Consider the following 26,468-nt stretch of genomic DNA (forward strand, 5'->3'; position numbering starts at 1 on the left):
TGCTGTCCGCTGGAAAGTGTTGCCCAGAATGTGACACTGTGCTGACTTTACTGGCTACATTCAGGGAAAGAGCTGTACAAAGAGGGCTAAAGCTAATGAAAGACCTTTTTCATTGGAGGAGTGTCTTTCTCACCTGGATCTTTGGCGCGGAGGGTTGCGTGGAGAGCGGGGGGAAGGCATGGTCAGCGACTTCAAGCTCCGGATCCAAAACCTACGACACACACGCATGAAGCCACCATCAATCACACTCCGACTGCTGCCTTAGTGGAGTTCTGGGTCCGCCGAGTCCAAGACCTGAGAGAAATTCTAGTGATTTCTAGCGACTAGCGAGCCGGCAGAAACGTGTCGGGCACGGCCGAGGGTTTTGGAGCAGACTTGGCGCTGCTGTATTGTTTATGCACTGCACTGACTGTAATGTCTTGGTCGGTCTTTTATTTATCTCTTTAGGCCAGAGGTGGCAAAGATGACTCAATCAGTGGACTGACTGAAAATGTATTGGCAACTATTTCTTCCTACCATCTTAATAATCGCTTTTGTCATCTGTTTTTAAGCAAACATTTGCTGGTTCTAGCTCCTCTAATGTGAGGATTTGATGCTTTTCTTTGTCGCACCTGATTGCAAACGGAATATGTTCAGGTCCTGAATTGGTTTTTTTTTTTTGGACAAAACAAGACACTATAACCAGCATTTCATAGATAAAATGACGAATCGATAATCGCCATAGTGGCTACAGTACTAACAATGATAACTTGATGAAATGTGTCTGCTTTTTTAAGATACTGTCATGTTTAGGTCCAAAGAGCTTGTAGAAAAGTGAAAAGGTTATTCTCATCAACAGATTTCTTTTTGTCTAGCTTTAAGGAAAACGAAATCATTTCGACCCCATGTCTTATAGTGTGGAGACACAGCAGCAGCAGCGGCAACAAATACGACATCGGAAACGGCCTTCGGCCTCGGGCTACTACATGAAAAGTCGTTCAGCTAACAGTAAGCGGAGCGCAGCAGCTGAGCCCTGGTTCACGGTTGCTGGCCAACAATCTACAGCATCATCGTTCCCACAACCTTCACCCGCAGCAGCTTCTACCTTTCCCCGCGGAACGTTTCCAGACAATTCAACGACCTAAAGACCCGCTAAACAAAAGTCATACGATCCGTTCTCTCCTCGTGTCTCGTCTCACTGATGGAGGTCAGGTCCCGCCTGTGTGAGCTGATCGGACTTGCTGATACCTTTGGGTCTCTTTGGGTCATGAGGTCCTGCGCCCCGGGCAAATCCAACCCGAAAACTAAGCAGGTCAAAACCTGCTCAGTCCGAGCTACAATCCTCCAGTTTATAAATCTGTGCTGAGGACGCAGGCCCACAACCCAGTGACACTTCTCGTAGACTCTTTTGTTTCCGGCTCTCATTCCATCGACGCAGAGCAAGGACCACGACACACAAGTGTCTCTAGGTTATAAGCCACAGAAACAGCCCCAAACACAAAAACATGCGGGGACGAGCCCTAGATTTCACAACAAAACCACTTATCATTTTATGTATTTTGGGCCTTGTCATCTCAGGCATTTAGCAGATGCCCCAGTCAGTGTGTCGAGGTTCAGCGTCTTGCTTGAGGACACTTTGACACACAGCTGTTGCTGGGAACAAAGCTGCTGTCGGGATTGTACACATTTATCTCTGAATGGGACAGTAGTCATAAACTGGGTTTAGCGCTCCTTCAGGGTATCCTATTATGGTTAGAAGCAAAAATTTAGGAATGTTATTGGACACAGGTTTCCTCTCCATGGGACAGAATTCAATCAAACAGGGGTCTCTGGGCTGAGTGGAGGATTCTCAGATCTATTGATCCAGCACAACTGAAGGTGAGACGGTGGACGAGGTCGCGTCCATACTGCTGCTGGCAGTTCCATCGGCTCAGTGTGGATAGCGGAGACAAAGCTGAGAACATGCTGAGGACGACTGCAGCCTTTTCAAGTGGCGATTTAATGTCACTATTATTTTTGCGTTAGCATAAATATGAGAATGTGTAATGTCTTGTCAGATAAGTCAAAATAAAAACCTCTAATTATTTGTCCAGGCATTATGACAGTGTACCATTTTTCCACGTTCTGAGCAGCAGTTGGTATTTTTAACTGTACATTTTGAGACAGTTAACGGTGACGTCAAATAAAATGTGCAGTTCTTCCATGCAGCATATCATCCAACTGCAACTGTAGAGCTTATTATAGCTTTTGTGCTAGACGTCTGCAGCGAGAGAGACTGTGTCTTCAGCTTCCGTTCCGTTTAAGTAACAAAAACAGGACGATGCATTTCTTGAATTGCAACTATCTCAAATACAACGGGAGCCCGTGGGAAGAGCGCGTTTGACTCCCAAAATGAAGAGCATGCCAGCTCCCGCCTCTCTAAAATAAACACAACCTACCCTCTGCCTCAGTGACATCACCAACCCTGTGCAACCAGCAGAGGGAAAACTGACCCCTGGTCTCTCGGCAGAAGGAAAAAAACAAACAAAAAAAATGCGTCAGTCATTTTGTAGAGACAATAACCAAATAAAAGTGAATCATCCTGTTTTACACGTGACTGCAATCACAACAACAGCAAACAAGCCAGACTACCCTGGAGGGGCCGACACGCGTCAGGAGGATTTTCCCACAACGGACCCAGCGCAATCGAGATAACCAGAAGAAATTTCCTTATTCTGATCTTATTTTGAGCATCTTTTCACGAGCCTGATGGGGAGCAACAGTGATGGAAGTATGGAGTATTCAGACCTTTCACTTTAAAAAGGACCCATGTTATGCTCGTTTGCAGCTCTGTATTTTTATTCTGGGACTCCACTAGAGTAGCTTTGCATGATTCACAAGTCCTGATGGATCTTCTGCTGGCCCTTTATACAGCCCCTCAGTTCACCCGCTGTCCGAAACAAGCCGTTTGAGACAGACTTGATACCTTCACAGTATTTATACAGCGCCTAGAGCTGCTTTATAATCAAACAAGACATGGACATCTCACTTTCTACAATGTGGGACCTCGTAGTAAAAGTAACAATGCAACAATTTAAAAAAGACTCTATTACAAGTCCTGCATTACTCTTTTACAAAAATTAGTTTCTATGTAAGAATATAAACACTTCTAAATAATTCTCTAAATATAAAAGCTCAAATAACTGACTGAAAAAGTATTTACCCCCCTAAAGTCAACATTTATAAGAGGCAGCAGTACAGCCTTGATGCGCTTAGACCCTGCACTGCGATATTCCTTTGCAAAACGGCTCCAAAGTGCCGTCACGTTGCGTGGAGACAGCAAGCGAACAGCACATTTCCAGGACGTTGCTTCTGCTCTGGCTTTATGTTTGGGGCTGTCGTCTTGCTGGAAAGTCAATGTTCATCTTGCAGTCAGTATTCTCTGTGTATTCTACATTCATTTGTGTAGATTTGTTTTCACTTGGGAGTAGTTTCGCAGCCGTGGCAATGTCAGTTGGTCAGTCCGTCACTTTGGTCTCAACAGCTATTGGACGTTAGCATGCAGACGTGAGCATTTAGCTGAAGTACAGCTGCCCAGAGCTGCTACGTCTTTATGAGCGCTGTATAATACTGTAAAAGCATCTGTCAGGGACATATCTGAGACATTATATCAAACGTGACCATATTCCAGTCAATGCCGGAACAACATAGGTGTGTTAACCATCATTCCTTATCATGTTTTACACGTGACTGCAGTCTGAGACATAAAACAGTTCATCCAGTAAATTGACCATGAACTGAGGGCAATTTCCTGCAACAGTTCCACTGTGAGCCGCATACCTGTCACGTTCAATAAAACGAGTAACACAACAAATCCCACTGTTCTGCACGATCATGACACATGTTGTCATGAGACGTACACACAGTAAACGGCGGCGACAAAGGGAAGCAGGAAAGAAATGCGTGCATTCTGCAGAATGAGGAAGCTGGAGAAATCATTTGTTTGCACACTTGAACAGATAAAAAGCATTTCTCCGAATGGGCTGGCACTGGAATACTGGAAGGGGCTGAAGCTGCAGGATGCAGTAAAGTGCATGATATGAGCTTGCGTTATTTGAAGTGCTTGATATGAACACAATAGCGCAGTGCAGGGCTAGCACTTGACAGGAAATTCTTTGCCCTGTGTGTGAGGGTGATACTGGTTCTAACTACAGCCGAGTTGGCAGCATCACAGCACCAAGCTTCAACTAAAATGATACTAAACCACCAAGATAAAACACAAATGACTTCACTGAAACGGAAAATGCGTGAAAAAGCTTGAAAGTACAGTAAAAAGCAGTGAATGTGAATATCTGCATCTCCTGATTTAAAAATGTACTGAAACATTTCTAGAAATAAACTAAAGGGAAGGCAAAAACATGCCATTCTTAATGAATGAACACAATGGAGGGCATCATGCAATATACATGCTGCATGTGAAAGATGAATGAGCTACAGCTACCCAATTTCATTTGGAGGGACGGAGGATATTTGGCTCGTTTTCTGTTGTGTTTGCTGCAAACATCTTCGTACATGTTTTTACCAGTCAGAGCTAAAACCAAAACAAAAATCAAATCCAACACTTAAAACTTGGAAAAAACAAGCCAAAAACTGTAAAAGTGAACCATACCAAGACCAAAATTCAACCTGGAAAGTGGTGCAAAGAAATAGGAGGAAAAAGATCTTTGAAGAGCTTCCTGTCAACCCATAAAGCGCCACTGGAGGGGGGGGGGGGGGTTAGAAACCACCCACTGGAAGTTAATGAGATTTCCTGCGGTACCCAGTAGTGGTGTGTTCAGAGTTTAGGCTGCAGGTCTTACCATGGAGAGCACCGTCTGGGTCTGCTGGAGGATGGGTTCAGGCAGCAGGGAGATGTGGACACACTCGGGGATGGTCACCGTGCCACCGTCCAGGTCGGCGATGATCACATCCAACTGAAAACACACACACACACTTTTCATCTCTGCTCCTGGGAGTGACCGCTTAAAAAGGACAGCAGCGGGACACACAAGCTGATTACGGCGGCCGAAGGACAGACGGCGTTGTCTTTGTCAGCAGCTGCTCATTACAGGACGCTGGCTATCAAACAACAAAACGCACATTCACATTTCACTGCAGACAGCAGCACAGGCTGCCCAAATGATGACCTCTGACCCCCGACCCTGGTGACTAATGTACAAAAAAACCCAACACAGTGTCTCATTGTGATGTGAGACAATGGCTCCATCAGGGCGGCACAGCGAGGGGCATGCAGCAGCATACGGTCAGACATCTCCAACAGGAGCGGTCGTTACACTCTCATCGGGCTTTAATAAGACAGCAGCGAACGATCTGCTTTGATCATGAGATCTAGACAGTAATTATTGTCATGTGTGTTGGTATAACTGATCTTGGCAAGGTCTGTAAAGCATATTGTATTAGAATCTACAGAGGTAGGCAGGTAGCGAATAGCCAGATGGCAGAGGTTATTAAAAGACACATGAACCATTGCTTAATGGGTCAGTGAGAGTTTACATGTACTCCACTGTAATCACAACTCAGATCCGTGTCAGGTGAGCTGAGGGTCCTCCAGCTGGCTGTGTGGGGCCGCTTCAGACTGCATCCCTGGTTGTGTTCCTGTTTCGTGTTTGCTTTATTTTCTCTTTCAGAATGCACTGCCAACAAGCTCCCATAAAAACAATGATGGTGGCAAAAGAGGGACAAGGCGGGGCCTTCACCAGGAAACGTCTAAGATCCAGGCTGGCTTAAAAAGTAGTGTCAAAGCAGGGGAAGTCTGCTAACAAGCAAAAAAGATTTACATGCCCACATGTGTGTTTCAAGAGTTAATGGTTGCTGTAATTGTTCTTCTTGTCCATACTGGCTGTGAAAAAAAAAAATCCCCTCCCAACTTGATTTTAATGTAAGTGACACAATGCAGTCCTTGGTCCTGTACAAAAAGTCCCATCCCGAATCTCTGCGATTTAACTTCAATGAGCTACCTGGACTTGAATAAGGAAAAACATTGCATGGAGTTGTATTGTAGTGAGGAGGACCCACCAATTCTTGTGTCTCAGAGCGAAAGAACGAATTGACGCCGATGATGAAGGGGGTGGGAGTGCTCAGGACCTCCAGCAGTTTCCCCGGCAGGATGGGAACGTAGGTGAAGCTGAAAGGGACACACACACAGGAAGAGGTTTAGCAAATCCGCCGTCGACTACGCCGATCCTGCTTCACTCCGCTCCACATGTCAGATATTAGATCAAATGTGTCCCGAAACATTACAGAACACCCAGAGAAAAATCTAGAGACCCGAGGAGTGGAGTCACACCTGTATTTGAGGGGGAACATGATGGCCAGCAGTCCCCGGCAGGCGTCTGTTAGTCTCTGGTAGCTGCTGGACAGGAACAGGATCTTATGTTCCGTCAGGGCGGCACAGAACAGATACAACACGTTGATGATACCTGGGGGAGAAGAGACAAGGAGTCACAGGGAGTCCAGGACGGAGGCCACATTCATAATCATATGTTGAAGTGCAAGTTACTTATCCACTTAAACTAATAAAATAAATAATTTCCAGGGTTGGGACAAGAACCGAACTACAGGACTGGGCAATATAACACATTTTACACAGTTATAGAGCTTTAACTGGGAAATGGGACGGGTGTAGAATTACTCCCATTATTATAATTGCCCGTACCGAGCTGTCTGAAGAGCTGGGCCACGCTGCTGCCACTGACAGGAAGCGAGTCATCGATGGGAGTCTGGATCACTTGCCGGTCGCCGGCACCTAACGTTATAGTTCTCTATAGATTAAGAGAGAGAGAGAGAGAGAGAAGGGGAGAAAAGAGGGATTGAAAAGGGAGGTGAGAAAACCAAAGATCAAATGCCGTCTCTCAGACAAAAAAAAAAAAAAAAGGGTTTGACGGCGCGGTTTAATCACGGTTGTGCGTGTCCAGAGAGCAGCGTGGGTCAGCGGAGCAGAGAGATGGAGAATCCCAGAAGCTTAGCAGGTACATCACAAATAAAAAACACAAGCCATTCCAACTGATCAGGACATGAACGGCTCCATGCCAACGACCTTACAGCAAAAGCAACACCGGCACCACCACGTCAATGGGCCTATATGGGGGGGGGGGGGGGGAGAAACCCCAGCGACATGGCAGGTGTCATGCACAGGCGATTTTTCCACTGCGGTCTAATGTGAGCACAAAAGGGAGAGGAAATTGGCCAGGGCGAATCTGTATGGATGATTCATTTAGACCCGTGAAGCATGTCTGTCTTAAAGAGGTTACAGCAGCACAGACGCCGCTTATTAAAAAGGGATGAGATTCAGGATCTCTGATTTTGCTCCGTGTCTAATAAACTACGTCCTCCTTTGCAGATAACCAAATTGACTTTGTAAAATCTGGAAATCGACTGGGCTCCACACAGAAGGCAAAGCCCATAAATATTGATCTGTGTGTGGTTTGGATAACAAGCGCATCAGGGGTCGGAAATAGGGGACGATTTAGACTGCAAAAATATAAATCAATACAATGAGAGGCACTGTAATACAGTACAACTGAGTGCTGCAGCGCACGATGAGTGCTGTTGAACACGGTATACCTTGGGGACAGGATTGCTGACACACGTGAAACATTTGGGATTCGTTATTTTGAGCTAAAAGGACATTTCTGGTCATGCTTTACCAGTTAAGCCACCCGTAACATTTTCCTCTGCCAGTGTGGATGTGGGCTACGCGATCACGGCTTAAACCGTGTGCACGGAGAAGCCAAAATCACATGAAAGCACTAGTTTGAGCAACAATAGGCATCCACAAGGTGTATTTTAATCTCTCCAGAGGGCTTTCGGGGGTCACGCAAACCAGTTTGATTGGATCTGCGAGTCTGGAAAATAAATAAAAGAGCTTCATCTGACAGTGGTTCAAAATGCGCCCAGTCAGTGTGGCTGGCGCGTCTACTGGGCTGGATGGGGGGGGGGGGGGGAGTGCAGCGTTAGTTCATGCTCTCTACAGCAGCGGAAATAGCGTCAGCAAACCATAGACGAGCTGTTAGCCATTCAATACTGTGATCCAACATCTGACCATCGGGTGTGTTCAACGCTCTGGGCCTCCAGATTTGATGCGACGAGGCACGCATGAACGTACTCGGCCCCCCATCCTCACATCGAGTCCCCTTCTTTAACAGTCATAAGCAGTATACGAACCATGTGACCAAAGGTTTATCACACTATAATGTAGTTGTTAAGTGTTTGTTAATGCTTTAAAACACAGCTGTAATCACATAGAATATAGGAAAACTTGTAATTGCTGACGAATACTGTGCATTAATAAACACTTAAAATGCCAAAATAGCTGAATACCATTACATTATAGCATGCTAAAAAACCATTTATTAAATGTTTATCTGCTGCTTACAAATGCTTAAAAAGGGGACATAAAGTAGAGCCAGTTTGGGCTTGAAACTTTGTACTTTTTCTAACAGAGAAACAACTCTAAATGACTTTTTCTTGCTACTCTTCATTACATTAGCACAGAAATCTGAAACCTCCTACTACTTCTTAGCAGTTTCCATTTCAGATCCTCAACAGGACCACAGTGCAGGACAGGAAACGTGACGGAAACTAACCAACCATCGCTCCTAAAGTCAAAATCTTTGGTACGTGAGAGAAGCTGAGAGACTTGTGTCAGACGTGTACTTCATATGGAATGAATGATCAGTTGTTGGTCACATATTGAGTCTGTGTCAAAGCCGTTCGATTGCGTTCTCCTGCCACAGGAGGTGTGAGTGGATTGGCGGAGGGGGAATGGGGCGGAGAAAAGGAAGCTGAGGAAGCTCAGAGCTGATTGGTGGCGAGGGAAGAATGAAGTCAGGCTGGCGTACCAAACTCTCCTCTCTCTCCTCCTGGCCCGGCTTCGCAAGCACCCAGCAGAGAGAGAGACACACACACACACACACACACACACACACACACACACACACCCCGCAGGATAAGACACAGGTTAGAAACAACAGGAGTGAGGGCGCAGGATGCCCAAAAACTCGACAACAATATGGGCCGTGTAATGTAACCAGCACGGCAAAACAAGGAAGCTGCACAAACAATAACATCGTAAAACATGAAGTGCGGGATGACGAGTGTGTAAAAATACAGGGTGAGTGCAACATTGGACATGAGAGGCACAAGTGCAAAACAAAAGTAAAGCCGTCACTTAGCATTCTGCAGCACAGTAACAGCAACGTCGTGTCATTTTACTTCTATCTCGAAGCGAACAAAGACAGAGCGACAACGGTGCAAATACTGGCAGGTTGATTTGTCCTACATAAAGGTAAGAATAGTAATAGAGGGGGAGAGAAGTATGCGGATTACGTTGCTTTTACTAGGTCATTGTAGGTCTCTCTCACACACACACACACACACTCTATATGAAGGCACAGAGGTGGAGCCTGACTGAGCACGCTTGCTTTTGTCTTGCGAGAGACGAGAAGTTAAAATGGGGATCTATCAGGAGCTATTCAATTAGCCACATCAGCTCCGACATCCTTACATGGTTTTGGAGGGACATGGAAATGACACCGAAACCCGTGTGACAAGGGAATTTCTAAAGCTGAGGTGTGTTTATTGAAGTGAAAGCAATCTGAGCGCGGTTCGGCTTTTCCAGCTCCGCATGACCGGAATCACCGCTACCCTGACGCGCTGCCATGACGGGGGGGGTTCACGGGCCGCATGAGAACGGACGCCTAAAATCAAGTCAGTCGCAGCACTTGGCGGCGTGGCAGACAGGGACTGGAATTCATTTTAGACAGATTCCTGTAAGAGTTCAATCATTAATGAGCTCTTGACTTCTTTTTTTTTTCCCGCCCACATACTAAATATAATCTCCAACCGTGGGGATTCACTGTTCGAGGGGACTTGACGAGAAAGGATGCACAAAAACAAAACAAAAAAAACGCTCCTAACCACAAGGCCGTCCTGCTGCTCTGCTTTTGTAATTCACCATTTCTCACATGAGACCAACAGCCTGAAGTTCAGTTCACATGGGGGTTGTGTAAACTACTCTGATATATAACTGCTGGAGTGTTGTAACATCCTGCTGGTCAACCTGTCCTGGTAAAAAAAAAACCATGTAGTGATCTATTTCACAAGCTGCTCGGCAGCGTTGCAGTGCACTGGAACTGTACTTTCTTTTTTAGATAAAAGTGGACGTTGCACTCAAACTCAAACGACGCAGCCCAGGGTTACACTGCAGGGCCTCAGACCCCTTTTCCAGACCCTCAGCCTGCGTGTAAAAGTAGCTCAAAAGTTCGGACGTCTGCAGTCGTCCAACATTAAGCCCTCCGCTGCTGCTGCCACGCCTGCCAAGCTTTCCGTTCTCAAACCAGTGTAAATGCGATTTACCATGATAACTTTTAAAGTTTCAAGAGAGGCTGTATGGCGGATGAGGACTAACCAGTGTGTGTGGCTGAAAGGTTAACATTGGGACCCGACAATAAAAGTAGAATAAAAAGCTACTGGGCCTCGGGAGCTGCTGAGTTACTACTGTAGGTAGTAAGCTAGATAGCCACACGCACACACACACACACACACACACACACACACACACACACACACACACACACACACACACACACACACACACACACACAGACACACACACAGACACACACACACACAGACACACACACACACACACACACTGTTAAATCCATTCCTTGCACTTTTAGTCTTATGTTTTGAAGGGCTCTATATACGGAGTGTTGCTCTTACTATAGCCCTAAGTACACAGCTTGACAGACCTGCCTTCCCTAGTTACAGCTGCTAAGATATGATTCAATGGCTGTTCGGGTGGGGGGGGGGATCAGAATGTCGCGTGATGGAAATTTAAAAACTGTTTCCGAATCTGTCTGAACATAGATTTTTACTGGAACGCTACATCTTGTAATGAGACGCTGAATTTAAATCTCTTAACAAATGCTTGTTGGGTCATTTTCATTTCAGGATTCTATTCTATCTATATAGTGTGTGTGTGTGTGTGTGTGTGTGTGTGTGTGTGTGTGTGTGTGTGTGTGTGTGTGTGTGTGTTTGGGCAGAGTTTGACGTGAACAGACAGACTTGTGGTAATGACAGACATTTAGTGAGGTCGATTAAAAAGAAAAAAAAAGTCCTGTGCGATTTAACAGTTATAGGAATGTGTGCGTTTGTGTGTTTCTCTCTCGTGACCCGTGACCCGTCCTCCCCCCTTGAGTCGGAGGTAAAGAACTGTTTGTGCTTGGCTGGAAGAAAGTACAAACTAATAAGTCCCTCAAGGTGTATATATATACATGGGTGTGTGTGTGTTTGAGTGAGACAACCTGGGACATTTAGGTATTATACAGCTCTATTATGAAACCGCTGATAATATAGAAGTCAGAATCCATCATTTCTGACGGAGAATGATAAAGGAAAGTTAAAGTTTCATGTTTGGCATGTGCACCGATGAGTTGTTTGTGTTTTCAGATGTCCGCTAGTGTGTGAGGAGAGCGGCACATTAGCCTCTGTTGTTTGGGACTGTATGTGTGTTAATACTGATTAGATCTGATTCTCTCATTCAGAGGCCGCGCTGGCTGGTAGGAAGCCATCTGCTGTCCCATATGGTCACCCAGCAACTGAACGACGACCTGCACAGCAACGGGTTTGAATGTGTGTGTGTGTGTGTGTGTGTGTGTGTGTGTTTTACAGAGTGAGGAAACAACTTGAAAATAATCGGTGTTCTAAAATGCTCATTACCAGCTGCAACAAATCAAGTCAATGACAAACATGACAGATCCAAACAGAAATTAATGAAATGATTAACATGATCCAGGTGTTTGATCACAAAAGGCACAAAAAGAAAAAGCAGGTCAAAAACAGCTGCAGCGCCATCACGCATGATTTGAAATGGCTGCAAGAAAGAACACATTCCTTAAAGAAAAGAGGAAAAAAAACAAAAAAAAACAACATCAACTCCGGTCTGTTTGACTAACAGAATCAATAACATTGAGCTGGTTACTGATTGGTGAAGGTTGCAGAACGGGAAAGTTACCTGGAGACAGGCCAGCAGCCAGTCACAGGCCAGGGCCTGAGGAACCTTGTCTAAACTACAAACTGGGGACTCATTTATCTGCAACACAGAGGAACCAGTGTACAGTAGAGTGCACACAAATGACACACATGGGTTACAGCATCTGGAAACCACAGTGGGAGGGTTCAACTTCCTACTGTATGTGCACCATGGGCATGAATAAGAGTAATAAGGAGGTGAGATTAAAAAAAAACATGGTTCTTACAAAATATGACAAACAAATGAGTAAAGGGGAGAGACAAATGGTAAAAAAAAAATAAAAAAAAAGACAAACAACAAGAAAAATTCTAATTCAAATGTGCTCTCAAGTGACAATATTGTATATGTTCATGTTAGTTATGTATACTGTGCTGTAACGCCAGCATGAAGGAAAAACAGTGCTGCTCATTGGCTGACTTATTTCGCATATCCAGCAAGTACACTAACGATATCAAGACAAAAACAGAAGCTGGGCTGCAAGTATTGAGTTGGTTTGTCAGACATGACATGTGGGGGGGGGGGGAGCCAAACATGTTTGTTTTGTTTATCAGGTTATAAATGGAGGGATTGTTGTTTTTGTCCATGGCCAACATCGCCTGCAAAATCTGATGATTCGGTCTATATATGTTGAGTGGCGCTGGTCGGCCAGAGTGAGCCCTTGACAATGAAAATGAACTGAAATGACACTGCCTCTCAGGGACAGAGATCTGCTGTAAAACCAGCTCTATGATGAAAGATCGCTGTCGTTTTAAGCCTCATGACTCTCTGCAGATAGTAATCCATAAATCATTCAATTGTGTATGCACAAAGAAATGTGGGGATACAGGGTCCAAACCTCTCAGACATCAGCTAATATTTTAGTTTAGATCTTTTTTTGCGATGTTAGCAGTCGGTGTCCACGCTGAACAGGGTGCTATATTAGCAGGCTGCGCCAAGCTCTACTTCTCTCCGCTGCTTGCTGCCTGAATAAGCTGCACTGCTGAGCAAAGCATGGGGTTACACCGGGACTGTCTACCACCCGGCAAAGCCAAAGAGTTGTAACAGCATACGAAATGAGACTGAAGACTGGTGTCACAGTTCATCTTCACCCTTGGTCAGCTGTTCACAACAGCTTTGGCCTATATATGACATCAAATCATGACTTCTGCCTTCGTGCGGCAGCGCAGCTTGTGCATGCGTCTGTGTGAGGAAGAGATGAATGGTCAGCAGTTACCTGGGAGCCTCCGGCGATGGGGATGACACAAGTGAGGAGATTTCCGATCACCGTTTCCAAGGGGACAGACAGGCCATCTACATGGACGGTGTAGATCAGACCCAGACAGTTCTGTACAATCAAGAGGGAAGGACACAGAGGTCAAGGGTCGCCGTTCACTGTAATAACACAATATTTACGGTTTACAGTCTATTAAAGTTGAGATGAACCGTACCCTGAACACCTCGGTGTAGTCCAGTCGGGACACCAATACCAGGCTCTTGGGGGCAAAGACCTGAGCAGATTGGACGACGGCCGGCTCCTCATCCACCTCATCCGCCTCGCTGGCCTCAGCCTTCTGCAGCTGAGAGACACACAGAGAGGAACAGACGACATAAACATGTGACTGTAAACCTGTGCTATACTAGACTAAACCTAGCTTTACACACAGGATTTAATGTGGAAAACACACAACATGGGGACGGCGCCAGTGACGCAGCAGCAAACACACTCTGCACAATGGAGACCCGGGTTCAGTCACGAGTGGAAGTGCTTCCTGGCCATGTGTTCCAAACAATGCCAACTGAACGTATTATTACATGGATGTAGTGCACAAGAGTCTCCTTCAACGAATATGTGTGACGTTCACTGTGCCAAATTAGCCAGCACAGCCCAGCACTGGTCTTGCGGCCTGGATGGGGAAACCAGTGAGGGAGCATGTCCTTGTTGCTGCTACCAACAACGGGACAGGACACAGACACCCAAAGCATTGCAACAGCTGACGTCTGTCTCACCTGTGTGTTGTCCAAGCCCTCCCAGAAGGTGAAGCAGGCACAGTAGTGACGCTCTGAGTTGATGTCAGTCAAAACCGCTACAAAGAAGGAGCCGGGCTGCCGCTCAGGAACCAGCTGCCAGCCACTGGGCTGACAAAACTGGAAAGGAGGAGGAAGAGGAGAGAGGTGAAAAGGTGATGGCGGAGTTGGGGCCAGAGGGGAAACCAGGACACGGGTTGAAATCAGATGAGGAAAAAAACAAACAAAAAAAAAGATTAGTGTACATACCAAACCTGGGTGACATATCAGACAGCAACAGGTCACATGTTCTTATAGCACCTCAGGGTGATTCATCCTGGGCTGGGCTACCACTAACGTCTGCTTTAATATAACCACGCCACCGAGCTTTGAATGTGGATGGACACGAAAGCGTATCGTTTCATCTTAAAGAAGTTACGGTATGTCGTTTTCAAATATTGACTTGCACAACATGAAATGTTAATGGAGCAATCCAGTGCTGGGGTGAGCAAACAATAGAAAGTCAATATTAGCAGCCATTAAGATAGGACATTTGTTATGTTATGGCCATTACTCATTAAGCTGCCTCACTGACTTGGTGACTTGATCTGGAGTTGGCCTACAACTGGAAAGTGTAAACATGTTACACATACCAATTTGCTGAATTCTTTTATCTTAAGTCAATCCAAACCAAAGCCATTTGTAAGGCAATTTTTAGTCGTCCATTTCACGTCTGATTAACCGAGCAGATACCCTTTTTTTCCGGGGCTCTTATTTTCCACTGACCAGCTAAACAACGTAGCTCCTCCACTAGTGTTTGTTTTTTACTCCAGTTGTTAAAAGCTTGTTAATAAGTAAGTAAGTGCACCCAACAATACTGTTGGAAAGAATAAGCAACATATGGTTGTTTTGCTACTCCTAGAGCCTTAAAAGAAATATGTATGCCGACTCCTCCTATTGCTAAAACCTTCCGACAGACTCACTTGTCCATAACTGACACTCTAACAGTCGGCACTCGCCACAAAAATACCTCTCATCCAGTTCAGAATGTGACGAATCTCCACTGTAAAGCCTGTAATTCTGGCAGTTACTGTCTTGCTCTAGCCATAGAGCTGCCCGGGGAATTGAACCCCAAACCCTGACGGGGTTAATTGCCTTGTTCTAGCCTCTGAGCTACGCTGGAACGTGTCTGTGAGTGTTCACTTACCAGCTCTATGCCTTGTGGGAACGGGCTGTCCTCCCAGTCTTTCTCAGGAAACCGCTGGAGAATGCGACCTTGACCTTCACCCTCCACTGCAGGGGGACATGAAGAGGGACAACATACAGAGGTCAGTCCGTGTTATTTACATTGTTTGTCATCTGTTTGTTTCTTTAAATAAGCCCCTTTTAGTTTATTTCAACACATCAGCACACGTTTAAACCCGTCTTTTCTGTGTTTTATCATTTGTATGATGGCGTATAAATAAACTATGTATTAAAAGAAAATGTCACACCATGCCACCATTAGGACTGGGCCCGCGGACGATGCCATCGCCCATTGCCACACACACAGCCAGGGTCTGATATGAACACCCACCGAGCGCCAAATGGGGCTAGATTTTTACTTTAGGCCCCTGCTTCTGGTCTTCATGCTATGCTAAGCTACTTGCTTTGAGTACAGTTACAACTATGAATTTGTATGAATACCAATGTGGTGCCTCGGCTTCATTTATAGGACGGTGTCTGTACTGCTGATGTGGACATTAAAGCAGTTGTACACAATGTTGGAAGCAAACAAAGAAGTATGAGAAGCGTCTATTAGTTAGAGCAGTTTTCTTGTGTGTATATTGTCCATATCTGCCTGTTAAACAGCAGTGAGATGTGTTAAATGTGTATTCGCTGCTGGTTAATGAGGCCATTTCCACTGTTGGCTGGGGCTTGGCTCATCACAGTGGCACAATGACACGACAAAAGGCCGACTTATGTAACCACCACAGCCCCAGTCTTTCAGCTTAGTTCCATCTGAAGCCCTGCAGGCTGCTTAATGGCAGCATTCATCCGCACAGAGAATACACTTATCCACCCAATACAAAGGATGTAAATCTAGCATAAAAGTGCAAAAGAAACAAATATCATCCCATGGTAAATAAAGGAGAGGTTTCCACCAGCATTTAGACCAAGCCTGGATAGTTTGGTGCTGAATGCTGCCTCAGAGGAAACAAGAGACCCTGTGGGCTTTTAGCAAGGGAACTAAAACAGAAGCACAGACACACAGAGACAATACACAAACAGAAAGTAGGCAAAGTAGGCCAGCTCCCAAAACTAGGGATGTGTGGAAGTATGTGAGAGTGGTGCTCTGGGATCAAGACTAGGGGTTAATTTCTTTTTTGTTTCAAGGTGACGGGCCTTCATTCCCAAGCCTCGACCTGCTCTAAAGTGTTCTGGCACGAACAAAATAACACGCCACAAACTGCCCTGAAGCAATATGAAGACAAGCAGAGTTGAAACATCAGTGGTCAAAAGTTTGTCATTCCACACGGGTAGGTGTCAGTTAATTGGGCATCACAGGTCAAAAATGGTAAGCGGCACGTAAACTTGCACAATCTCCTCGTATGGGTTCATGATGGTTGAAACTCTGTGTCTGTGAGACGACGTGTCTAATTTTACTCAAGTAAAAAGAAGAAACTATATTTAGACCACACGACAGAGCTGCAAAGTGCTTCATAGAGGTCAAAATAAATCAGTCTGCTGGTAAAAAAAAAGGAGTGCTAGATTTTGTATATGACACTAAAGAACATGTGACTTGACCAGCCCCCTTAGTACACTGTGATGAATCATCTGGTGATGCATGCTGGGACGTGATGTCACCTTCCAACACCCTCTTTCACGGTGCTGATTTTTTGAAAGCATGTGTCACCTAGTACGTCCTTATGTTCCCTAACAATATGCTGTCAGTGGACGACGAGCTGTAGGTGTGTCAGGAACACACAGACAATGAGAAAACACACACCCACACACACACACACACACACACACACACAGTGAGACGGTGCAAATCGAGGCTGGTGCGGATACACCATCGGCCAGCCAATAGTCAGGCAGGAGGGGATTATTCAGCCAGTTAAAGCAGGGCATCTTGTGACTGAGGGAGGAGTGTACGAATGAGCCAGAAAATGAGTGTGCTGGGAGTGACACGCAGGCCTCACGACCACAAACACTGGACACACACTGCACTTCTTTCTCCTGAAAACACTCCTCGACGCACAAACTGGACCCGGCACTCTTCTTCACCGTGCTGGTTTATCACAAGAGGCACATTTTCACCCTAATCCAATGATGTCAAGAATATGGGCCTGTATACAAAAGGAATCTGCGGAATGTAAACAAGATTTAAAGGCTTCCAATTGACTTCCCAAAACCAGCAATTACACCGAGAAATGAGAGAGCGCAGAGCGAGATAGTGACTGATTGCAACCACTGTACCTTTCGACTGCCACACAACTTTCAAAATATTTTTAGTTACACAAACATAAATTACAGAAAAAGACAAAGTGACAAAATGGTTTTCAGGTTCTCCAAGTTAGAGCTACAAACAGTGGTTATAGCCAGGGTCAGTACTACCAACAAACAGCAAAAGTAAAACTTTTTTTTTTTTTTTCTTTTGTAAAGAAGCAACAACTTCTCTTGGGTTGGAAATTATCAATACAATGACTACACCTAAGAATGGTTCAAGCTGGCTCCTTTTTAAAACGCACTTATAGGTATTCAAGATACTGACTCAATACCCACAATACACACACATACATAACATTCATGAAGTGATAATAAACTTGAATGGAGACAGTCACCGATGTCATGATTTTACAGGCTGTTTTCCAATAATAATGCAGGTCATAGGCGGCTCTCGGCCTGTTGGTTTGAACACAATAAGCACGACAGAGGCATGTGGCTGTTCAAAAACAAACACTTCAAAATGCATTCCATTTTCAACCCAAAATGATGTGTAAATTTGCTGCTCCTATCACCGCTCAGTCAGCGTCTGGATCTAGTGCGTTTGCTGACAGAAGCGGCAGCATCTAAAATCAAACTAACAGTCTGAGAATATTCCCAATGCAATGTCAGAGTGCACTGCCAGCTTTGAACTAACTCTTAAAAACTGAAATAAAAAATTACAAGCGCTTAACCTCTCATTTACGGGGGGGTGCTAATCCAACAGGCAACAAAAAGTGAAAGCTACCGCCGCAGTTGGAACAGACCTGGCAGGAAGCTGCAGTAATACCTCCTTATCATCCGCTTGCAACAGGACTGGAACGACTTCTGGCGTCAAACTAATGCCAGATCCGGTGTGACGCAAACTTCAAAACAGTGATGGAAGTGAGAAGTATTTCTGCTTTAGGTGTTAGCTGCAGAAGCTCATCTTGCAATAGCTGATTTCAGTAGACATACTGGCTTGCGCGACGTCTCGTACCTGTCGGGCCACAAGTTTAAGATGAGTGGGTTCGGCGGCAGATTACGCGCCGCCGCCGCCACACGAGTCAGGGTTTCACAAGTAGCAAAATCGAATTGAATATCTAAAAATAAAGAAGTTATTCCTGTGCTGTTACTTGTGACAAAAGCTAAGGCAAAAGTTCACAGTGCCAATCTAACAGATTGAACTGATGAAGGTGAAGTGAAACTAAGCAGGTTACTGCAAGCACAGAGGTCATCTCAGAGCTTCTAATTCAAGTCTTCTCTAATCACCACGCACAAATCACCGTACGAACATACAGTGTTTTCTAGTTTGCAAACTAATGTTTGGACTTGGTCATTTGTCACACATTGCTTCCACAGATAAACAGGGATTTGTGTAACATACCCCCCACCCCCCCATCTGTTAACGAGGGCCCCGTTCAAACTTCAAGTGTACACTTAGGAGGTGGTAATGCACCTGAAGCTGCCTGGTAACTGCCACGAACGCCAGAGGAATAGCTCCTGCACTTCAGTAGTTTAGTCACTTAACAACTGGCCTACCGGCGAGACAAAATTGACAACGCTTAACTGGCGCCGCTCCCTCGCGCATGCGGGTCAATGCTCTCTCACCCACACAGATCTGTTCAGTGGCTGAACGCGACAGCAGCTTGGTGCGCCTTGTATTTCAATCGCATGTGTACAGGTAAGGCTTAGAAGCTGCTTTTCTCATACAACTTTGTCTGTTTCTGGTTTAACTATGTTCCTATAAAAAATAAATAAAAATCATGTAATTGATTTTGATTTCTAGTACATACGCAAACAAATACAAACTGGGGGAAAAAAAAAAAAAAAAAACACGAGCACAAGAGCTCAACCGTTCAGGCCTGTCATGCTTTATGGGATTCATTACTGTAGCTGGAATGTGACTTTGGCCGTTTCCGATTTCTTGGCTCAAGCTACCAGTTATTAAATCTAATTTCTTCCAGCTCCTGCAGGAACACTACTGCGTGTCGCTGGATTGATCCGCTGTTTGCTGGCAGAGCGGTGTGCTACCACACGCAGCAGGGTCTACACCAAACCCTGATGTCCGCTGCATAAACACTTCTGCAATAATAACCGAACGCTCTGTCGCATGTTTTAGAACGGGGAGGGTGATCAAAGTGCTGCAGCTGGGTAGAGAGCATGCTGCGTGTCATTTCATACGCACCCTACACTTTGACAGTTTCTCTGTGTCTGTTCATGCAAAGTAAAAGTTCAGCTCGACTTCCAACAGGTCAGTCACTTCTTTCTGCGCGCAGGCGGTGCAAAAACACGGCAGCAATCCGATGTCCTATGAAATCGAATTATTCATGATAAAACCTAGCGGACTATCTGGAATGTGGAATTAAATTTCGATTTTGCAAATAAAGTGACAGTTCTGTACCTGGTACAGTGTGCGAATATATGAAACACACCCAGTTGATCCACAACTAATGGATGAGTGATGACAATGAAATGGAAAATGGGAACACTGTGATGAAAAGGTTTACTTAAAACAAATACTACTAATTGTTTGTGGACGATTCTGCAACACCACTGAGGTGCTGTGCAATATGCACACCTGCACCTGAGGAATTGCACATTTCTCAACACTGTGTGCTCTGAAATCAAGGGCACAGGTCAGCTGTTTGAAGTCGATGATGGTGATGGGAAATGGCTGCGATATCTGTAGCAGAAAATGATACTGTATCACATAGTGGTCTGTGTCTGACAGTCTGATAGGTTTGATGCGGACTGCCTGCCAGATATGTGCTGGGCCAACCAGTAAACAATAAGGGGAAGTGGGGGGGTACTTGATGATTACGTGGCTCTGCACTTCTTCACTGTCCTCCCCCTCATGAATGATGGCCTGGCATGTTTTTATCTTCCTGCAATCAATCAGTCAGTAATCGCTTCAAAGAGGCCAGGTGTTCTAAAGCAAAGGCACATCAAATTTGACAATGAGCCAGGCCTGAACGTTGCCACGCCCCGGGCCACAGTGACAGCGGCCGACATCGAGACTAAAATCTCCCTACGATATGGGTCTCCTCCACGTCACGCCCACTGCTTTCCGGTCAGGTCCAGTTGAATGGCTCGAGACTTGGCAAGGCTCCAGCGGGCTGCGCGCAGAGGAGCCGCCACACACACAGCAGCGATGCACAGTAACGTATAACATACTGTATGATTGGGATTTTACTTTCTACTTTCAATGTCTCCTGCAGGTTGGCATTTGACATTTTTTCTCACGTTGTATCCCACAGACCTGGCGTCTCACCTCTAATTAAGCACTTACTTCTCTCACTGTACTATGACAGTCATTTAACACCTGCTGCTGTTGAACGTAGCCCCGATTATCTTGAAGAATGTGTGCGTGTCCCTCTTACCGTCAAGACTAATCACAATTAAAGGTAATCAATTTCCTTTTCACCACAATAACACAGCCCAGGGTAAATGCACGGATTTGGCACTCGTCCACACTGGTGTTCAAGCAGCAGGTGAGTTTAAAGTGTAGTTCATGTAGTAGTGAGCAGCCTGCAGGCTTTACTGCGTATCAGAGCTGCTGCTGAGGGAAGACAACGGTTTCCAAAAGCTCACTATCAGTCTGCGGTGAGAGAGGAATGTGAAACAAGTGGAGTGGCCTTGCTGGGATCCAGCTATCGGCTTAGACCTGTTGTGTAATCACAGCAGGCTCGAACACTACCGCTACAACTATGCCGCTGCATCTGATACACCACACTCCATGTTTTTGCACCAGATCGTCTTGATTTAGAGGCTTTCCTCCTTCAGCATATATCCTCCAATCTCAGACGCAGGATTTGACCATGAGCGCTACGTGTCGGTTTCCATCAGTGCATCTGCATTTGGTTTCTCCTGGACAGCCAAACAAATAACTGTGCAGATTGACATGCATCGGTCCGTTCCCTCATTATATAAGCTCATGCAAATACTAGGGGTGTAGCGGCACGTGTACTCGTGTACTGTGTATCGTTACACCTCTAACAAACACCATGTATACCACACTCATAATCTCATCCTCTCATTTCCAACAAGGGTACATATCTCCAAATCTATAACAAGAAAAAGCATGACAAATATCTAAAAACAGCTAAGACTGACTGAAAGCACTACAAACACAACAAACTGCAGCCTCAAATATCACCACCGACCTGATTTAACGCCTCTGACAGACTTGACAAGAATGAAACACTCAAATAGCACAGTGGTAATTGCTGTAAGGCTACCGCACTGTATTGCCCTGTGTTTATGCTACTTTGCCCGCCTCGTGAATTGGAAGGAGTCTAACAGCAGCTGTGTGTTCGCAGTGCAAGCAACACAATCAGCAAATCACAATCGGTGCATTCAGTTCCTTCAGTGCTGAGCAACAAAAAAAGGGACTCCGTGAATGTGCAGACTGTAAACAGGCTTTTTTGCGGGCCACTGCTGAACTCTCTATAAGCAGCCAGTGACAGCCAAACCGGGCTTCCATGCTTCCTGGTCTGCCAACCAAAGTCATTTTGTGTCACACACAATAGTTCAGCCTCGCTATTTCAAAAAGTGAAAAGCATCAAAAGTCCATTTGTTAGGGTCAAAGAAAAGGGAGTTTTCTGCTCACTTTGTAATTCATGCTAAACACAGCCTGATATTTTGACTAAACGGCCATTCTGTCACCACCCCGTTGTTAACCATACATTCCCCTCTTGTGTTCTGGTTCAGGTTTTGTAATCCAGCTCTCGCAGATTTCTTGCAATTGAGAGGGCCACCGTCTGAAGTGGAAGCAGGCTGCTTCTTAGAAACAACACACGTGCTGAGATAACCTGGTCAAACAAAGGTGACGAAAAAAAATGGGAAAGAGAGAGAGAGAGAGAGGCAGGCCTGGAGAGGATTAAAGACGGAAGCAGGGGAGGGTCACACATAGTGCTTGTGTGTGTGTGTGTGTGTGTGTGTGTGTGTGTCGGAGCCGGCGATGACTCCTCACACAGATGACGACTGGCTGTGATGCTGTGTGACACAGGGTGGAAGGAGACCGACGTGTGTCATGTGATCACTGGATGATGGCAGTCAAGAGTTGAAATGAGTGTGTAGCTCAGTGTGTCTCATGCTCTTTGGGGCCGCACCAGACCACAGCTTCTCGTTTGCAGGCTTCCAAACCACAGTGACACGACATTGGGTGGTTTCCACGGCGACTGCAGCAGCCGGGACACAAGAGCTCTGAGCCTTGCGTGCGTTTCCACGCGTTTATGTGCGTGCAGGTTTGCAACTGTGTACAAAATGAGGTGCACAACTGGGTCTAAAGCGAGTTCACTCCATTGTGTTGCTGGCATTTCACTTTTCTCACAATGCTGCAACAAAAATGTGCTGCACTATACTGCAATTATTACGCTCACATATAATAACACAACTCTTGTCCATGTCCATCAGCTTGCAGCAACAAAACTACATTGCAGGTCAAGCGGGTGTACATGAGATGAGGGCGGCCATCGCTGCATGCATGCCTTTTCACGAGGAAACCGGTACCTGCACTGTGTTAAGATAACGTCTCCAGAAACATTCACAGAGGTTAAATCTTTGGGTGAAAACTATGACATCATTTTATTCTCTATGGCTCCTCACCACACCCTCTGACAGTGCACCCTCTCTCTGCTGTCCACCCAGTTGGCTGTTTCACACACATTCCTACATAAGCAAATGCACGGGCACTGTCTGACGTGTACGTACGTGCACTTTCTGACACACACACACATGAAAGACAGTCTTGTTGAGTAATATGAGGGAGTGTGAGTCAGCCTCTGATTAAAAGCAGCACTGCAGCCACAGACTGAGGCCCCTCATTGGGTCAGAGGCAACACAATATGGTTTTATGTCCCTAAACTCCACAGAGCGGATCAGCACATCAATAAGTAACACTTGACATTCAGAGCTGTCTGAATTTGACGGCAAACACGACAATCCTGCAGAAATAAATGAGCCGGTCCGTGTTAAAAAAAAAAGAAGACGACTGTCTCAGTGAAGCTGCCATTTAGGAACCAAACAGAGGGTGAAAAAAAAACCTGCTCCATCTGGCCACCGCCGTCGCCGTGGAGACAATGTGGGACATTTTCTTTGTGCAAAAGCTCACATCCTTCCTGCAAAACTAATGCCCCCCATCTCCACCACCCAAACCCCCCCCCCCAAAAAAAAAATGAAAGGAGAGGAGAGGAAACTGCCTCAGAAAGGGATTCAGCAGCTAGAGTGACTAAACTTATTTCCGTTTCAGGTAGTAGGCTGTTTCAGATCTAGCTCAGATGTCACAGTCATAAGATGCGCTTTATGCCTTCTCATTTCCCCTACGCAGCTGCAGGTGGCTTGTCTGCAAGTGTGCTCTGCTTCAGACTCAGCAGAGTGGGGGGAAACCTGCCAATGCTCGCGGGATGCAGGCCATCTACTTTCCGGTCCTGGGCAGTGTTTCTGACTAACTCCATCCAGGTTTCAACTTCTACTGAACACAAACAGACCTCAGCTTGTTTAATGCTAAAAAGCACATCAGCACAATATAAGCTCAGGCAATAATATTAATATTAAATAACAAATAGGAACCACACAATCCCTGAGCCAGTGTCTGCAACAACACTTGCTAACAGAGAGCTTGAGCACATTTTGTGGCAAAATCAATTCATTTAAATGGAATCACCCCAATACGTGCATTCGCTCTTAGGGCCATGTATAGCCGCAAAGATGCCTAGCGTGTTAGCACTGAGCTTGCCAGCTACAGTCGTTCACCAACTAGCCTCACGAGTACTCCCTATGTCACCAAGCCCCTAGAACTGGCTATTTTGCGAAAGACGTGCAGATTAGTTATACCGTGCCACTTGCTAATGCTGGTAACACCGAGCGCCATTGTTTTGCATTGATTTGATCAGCTATCAGAGAGCGTAGCGAGAGCAAACCCGGCAAAATATTAAAATAATATCATCTCAAAGTTCATCCTTGCAGTCTTGCACCGTTTGCATTATGAGCTTTAACATCCTGAGCAGGATTTAACCGGGAGGTAAACTCATCTCTGTATATTTACATTTACATTATAGAATATAGCGATGAGATATTTTATGAATCACTGGGGTCCACTAGTACAATGAGCATACGTTTAATTTGCCAAGAAGCAACCACTTCCGCCAGGTGCATTTTGGGTGGACAGCAATGAAGGTGTCATATCTCTCAGAGTTATTCAAATCAAGCTTTTTTTAGTGTTGCCTAGAGACACATCTTAAGAGTAACAGAACGAGAGAGTCAGGGGCAGTATCTAGGACTCAACACATGATGAGGAAGGCACATGGCCTGCATTCTGACACAATGACACAGATAAAGCTCAGTCTTGTGGCTCTAAAGGAGCTATAAGAGGATAAGGAGGATGCCGGCATGGTGAGGGACCCCGAGAAAAATATGGTGGGAAATGAAATAATTCACTGTGCACGACTTAAAGATGTCCTGGACACTGAGTAGTTGTTGTAACACACACGCCCAGCATTTGTGAGTGCTACCTAAAAGGCAAGAGCAAAGGGGGACAGTAACAGTTAACCAGACGATATGGCTTTCTTAGTGAAACCTGGTAATGCACCACAGACAGTGACAGGAAATATGGTCTTGTGCAAGCAGCTCTTCAAAAACAATACGCAAACAAGACCGACATGTGCTACCCCAGAATACTGCAACAGGAAACATGATTGCTGTGGGCTAATGCACTCAATCACAACTTATCTTCTGGGACCCAGACCTTTGTCTTTACACAGCAATACATTACGTCCCTCTAATCATTTCAAACACACACACACACACACACTCTTCTTTCCTCCCGTTATCGCTTCCACTATATTCTACCGCCAGATTGCATTCAGTTGCAAATTAACCCCAAAACTCTTTCTCCTACTGCAGCATCAATCGCCCGCGCACATGGCCCGGAAATGACATCTCGTTACTTGGGACGCAAACCAAACAGGAACCAGACCAGGTGACTGTAAAACAATGGTGACAAACAGCTAGGTTTTGGGTGTGAACCTGGAGCTGACTGACTTTCTCTGACCTATTTGAGTCCCCCAAAATAAACGCTCTAATATTTCCCCTCATTTCTCCTCAACACTGAAGGAGTCGAATGTTTTTAACCCTTAAAAGCACAATATGTGTCACTTAACCTCAAGAGACAACACTTGGGTCTTATGTTCCCTTTAAGACTAATCCAGTGATATACTGCAGTTTCGTAGTAATGACACTCGTCCCCTTTTACAGACTCTATCTCTTTAACTGACGCATTTTTGTCATGAAAACATAGGCGTCCAGTATGCAAATTTCTGTTACAGCCTCAGCGACGGATTTTAAAACTTATTTTACCATTGAAGCCTTCATTAATGACCATCGTGTGCATGAGACGTGCATTTAATCTCTCTCTCTCTCTGCATATTTAACCTTTTGCTGCTGCAGCCGTCACATTAATTACAGCTTCATTCAGTTCAGACGTGTTGAAAGCTGTGCAGAAAAGTTAGCAGTTGACAACCAGGAGTGGGCAACAAATCTACACAATAATCTGAATATTCTTTACACGACACAGACCTCTTTCTGAGGGGGAGAGCAGCGAAGACGCGCCATTGATACTTTACAGTGATGAAGACATCAAACCGGGTCTGGACCAATAGCTGTCTTTTAATCAGCATATTCAAACCAATCGCAGGCTTCACATAAGATTACAGCAAGCACAGAAGGTGACTGGGAGGGAGATTTTCCTTTTGCCTTATTTTCTAAAAGGCAGATTGGACCTGGAGGCCGTCTTAACAAAGATGAGACTTAATCTTCCAACACCAGTCATTCACCCAGAGCTCCTGATGCATTTATCTATCTACTGTTGAGAGAATGACCTGAAAATGACTGCCAAAGCTAAGAGAGATTGAGACCCGAAGTGCACTTCCGGGTTCTGATCCAGACGTAACAGCATGTCACTTGGCTCGCTTCATATGTTTGG

General features: G+C 45.4%; 1 protein-coding gene across 1 annotated transcript in view; it reads right to left on the reverse strand.

The window, feature by feature from the left end:
• The window catches only part of sbf1 (SET binding factor 1), a 45,564-nt gene that overhangs the window by 13,163 nt on the left and 5,933 nt on the right, over window positions 1-26,468 (reverse strand). The window contains exons 2-10 of the mRNA XM_070928697.1: window positions 15,246-15,331; window positions 14,024-14,179; window positions 13,483-13,602; window positions 13,269-13,379; window positions 6,674-6,779; window positions 6,305-6,437; window positions 6,034-6,142; window positions 4,818-4,931; window positions 134-211 (exon numbers count right to left, since the gene is read on the reverse strand). Of these exons, the coding sequence (XP_070784798.1) occupies window positions 134-211; window positions 4,818-4,931; window positions 6,034-6,142; window positions 6,305-6,437; window positions 6,674-6,779; window positions 13,269-13,379; window positions 13,483-13,602; window positions 14,024-14,179; window positions 15,246-15,331 (1,013 nt within the window). The remainder of the gene's footprint in view (window positions 1-133; window positions 212-4,817; window positions 4,932-6,033; window positions 6,143-6,304; window positions 6,438-6,673; window positions 6,780-13,268; window positions 13,380-13,482; window positions 13,603-14,023; window positions 14,180-15,245; window positions 15,332-26,468) is intronic.

Source organism: Enoplosus armatus, chromosome 22, assembly GCF_043641665.1.
Source record: "Enoplosus armatus isolate fEnoArm2 chromosome 22, fEnoArm2.hap1, whole genome shotgun sequence".
NCBI lineage: Eukaryota > Metazoa > Chordata > Actinopteri > Centrarchiformes > Enoplosidae > Enoplosus > Enoplosus armatus.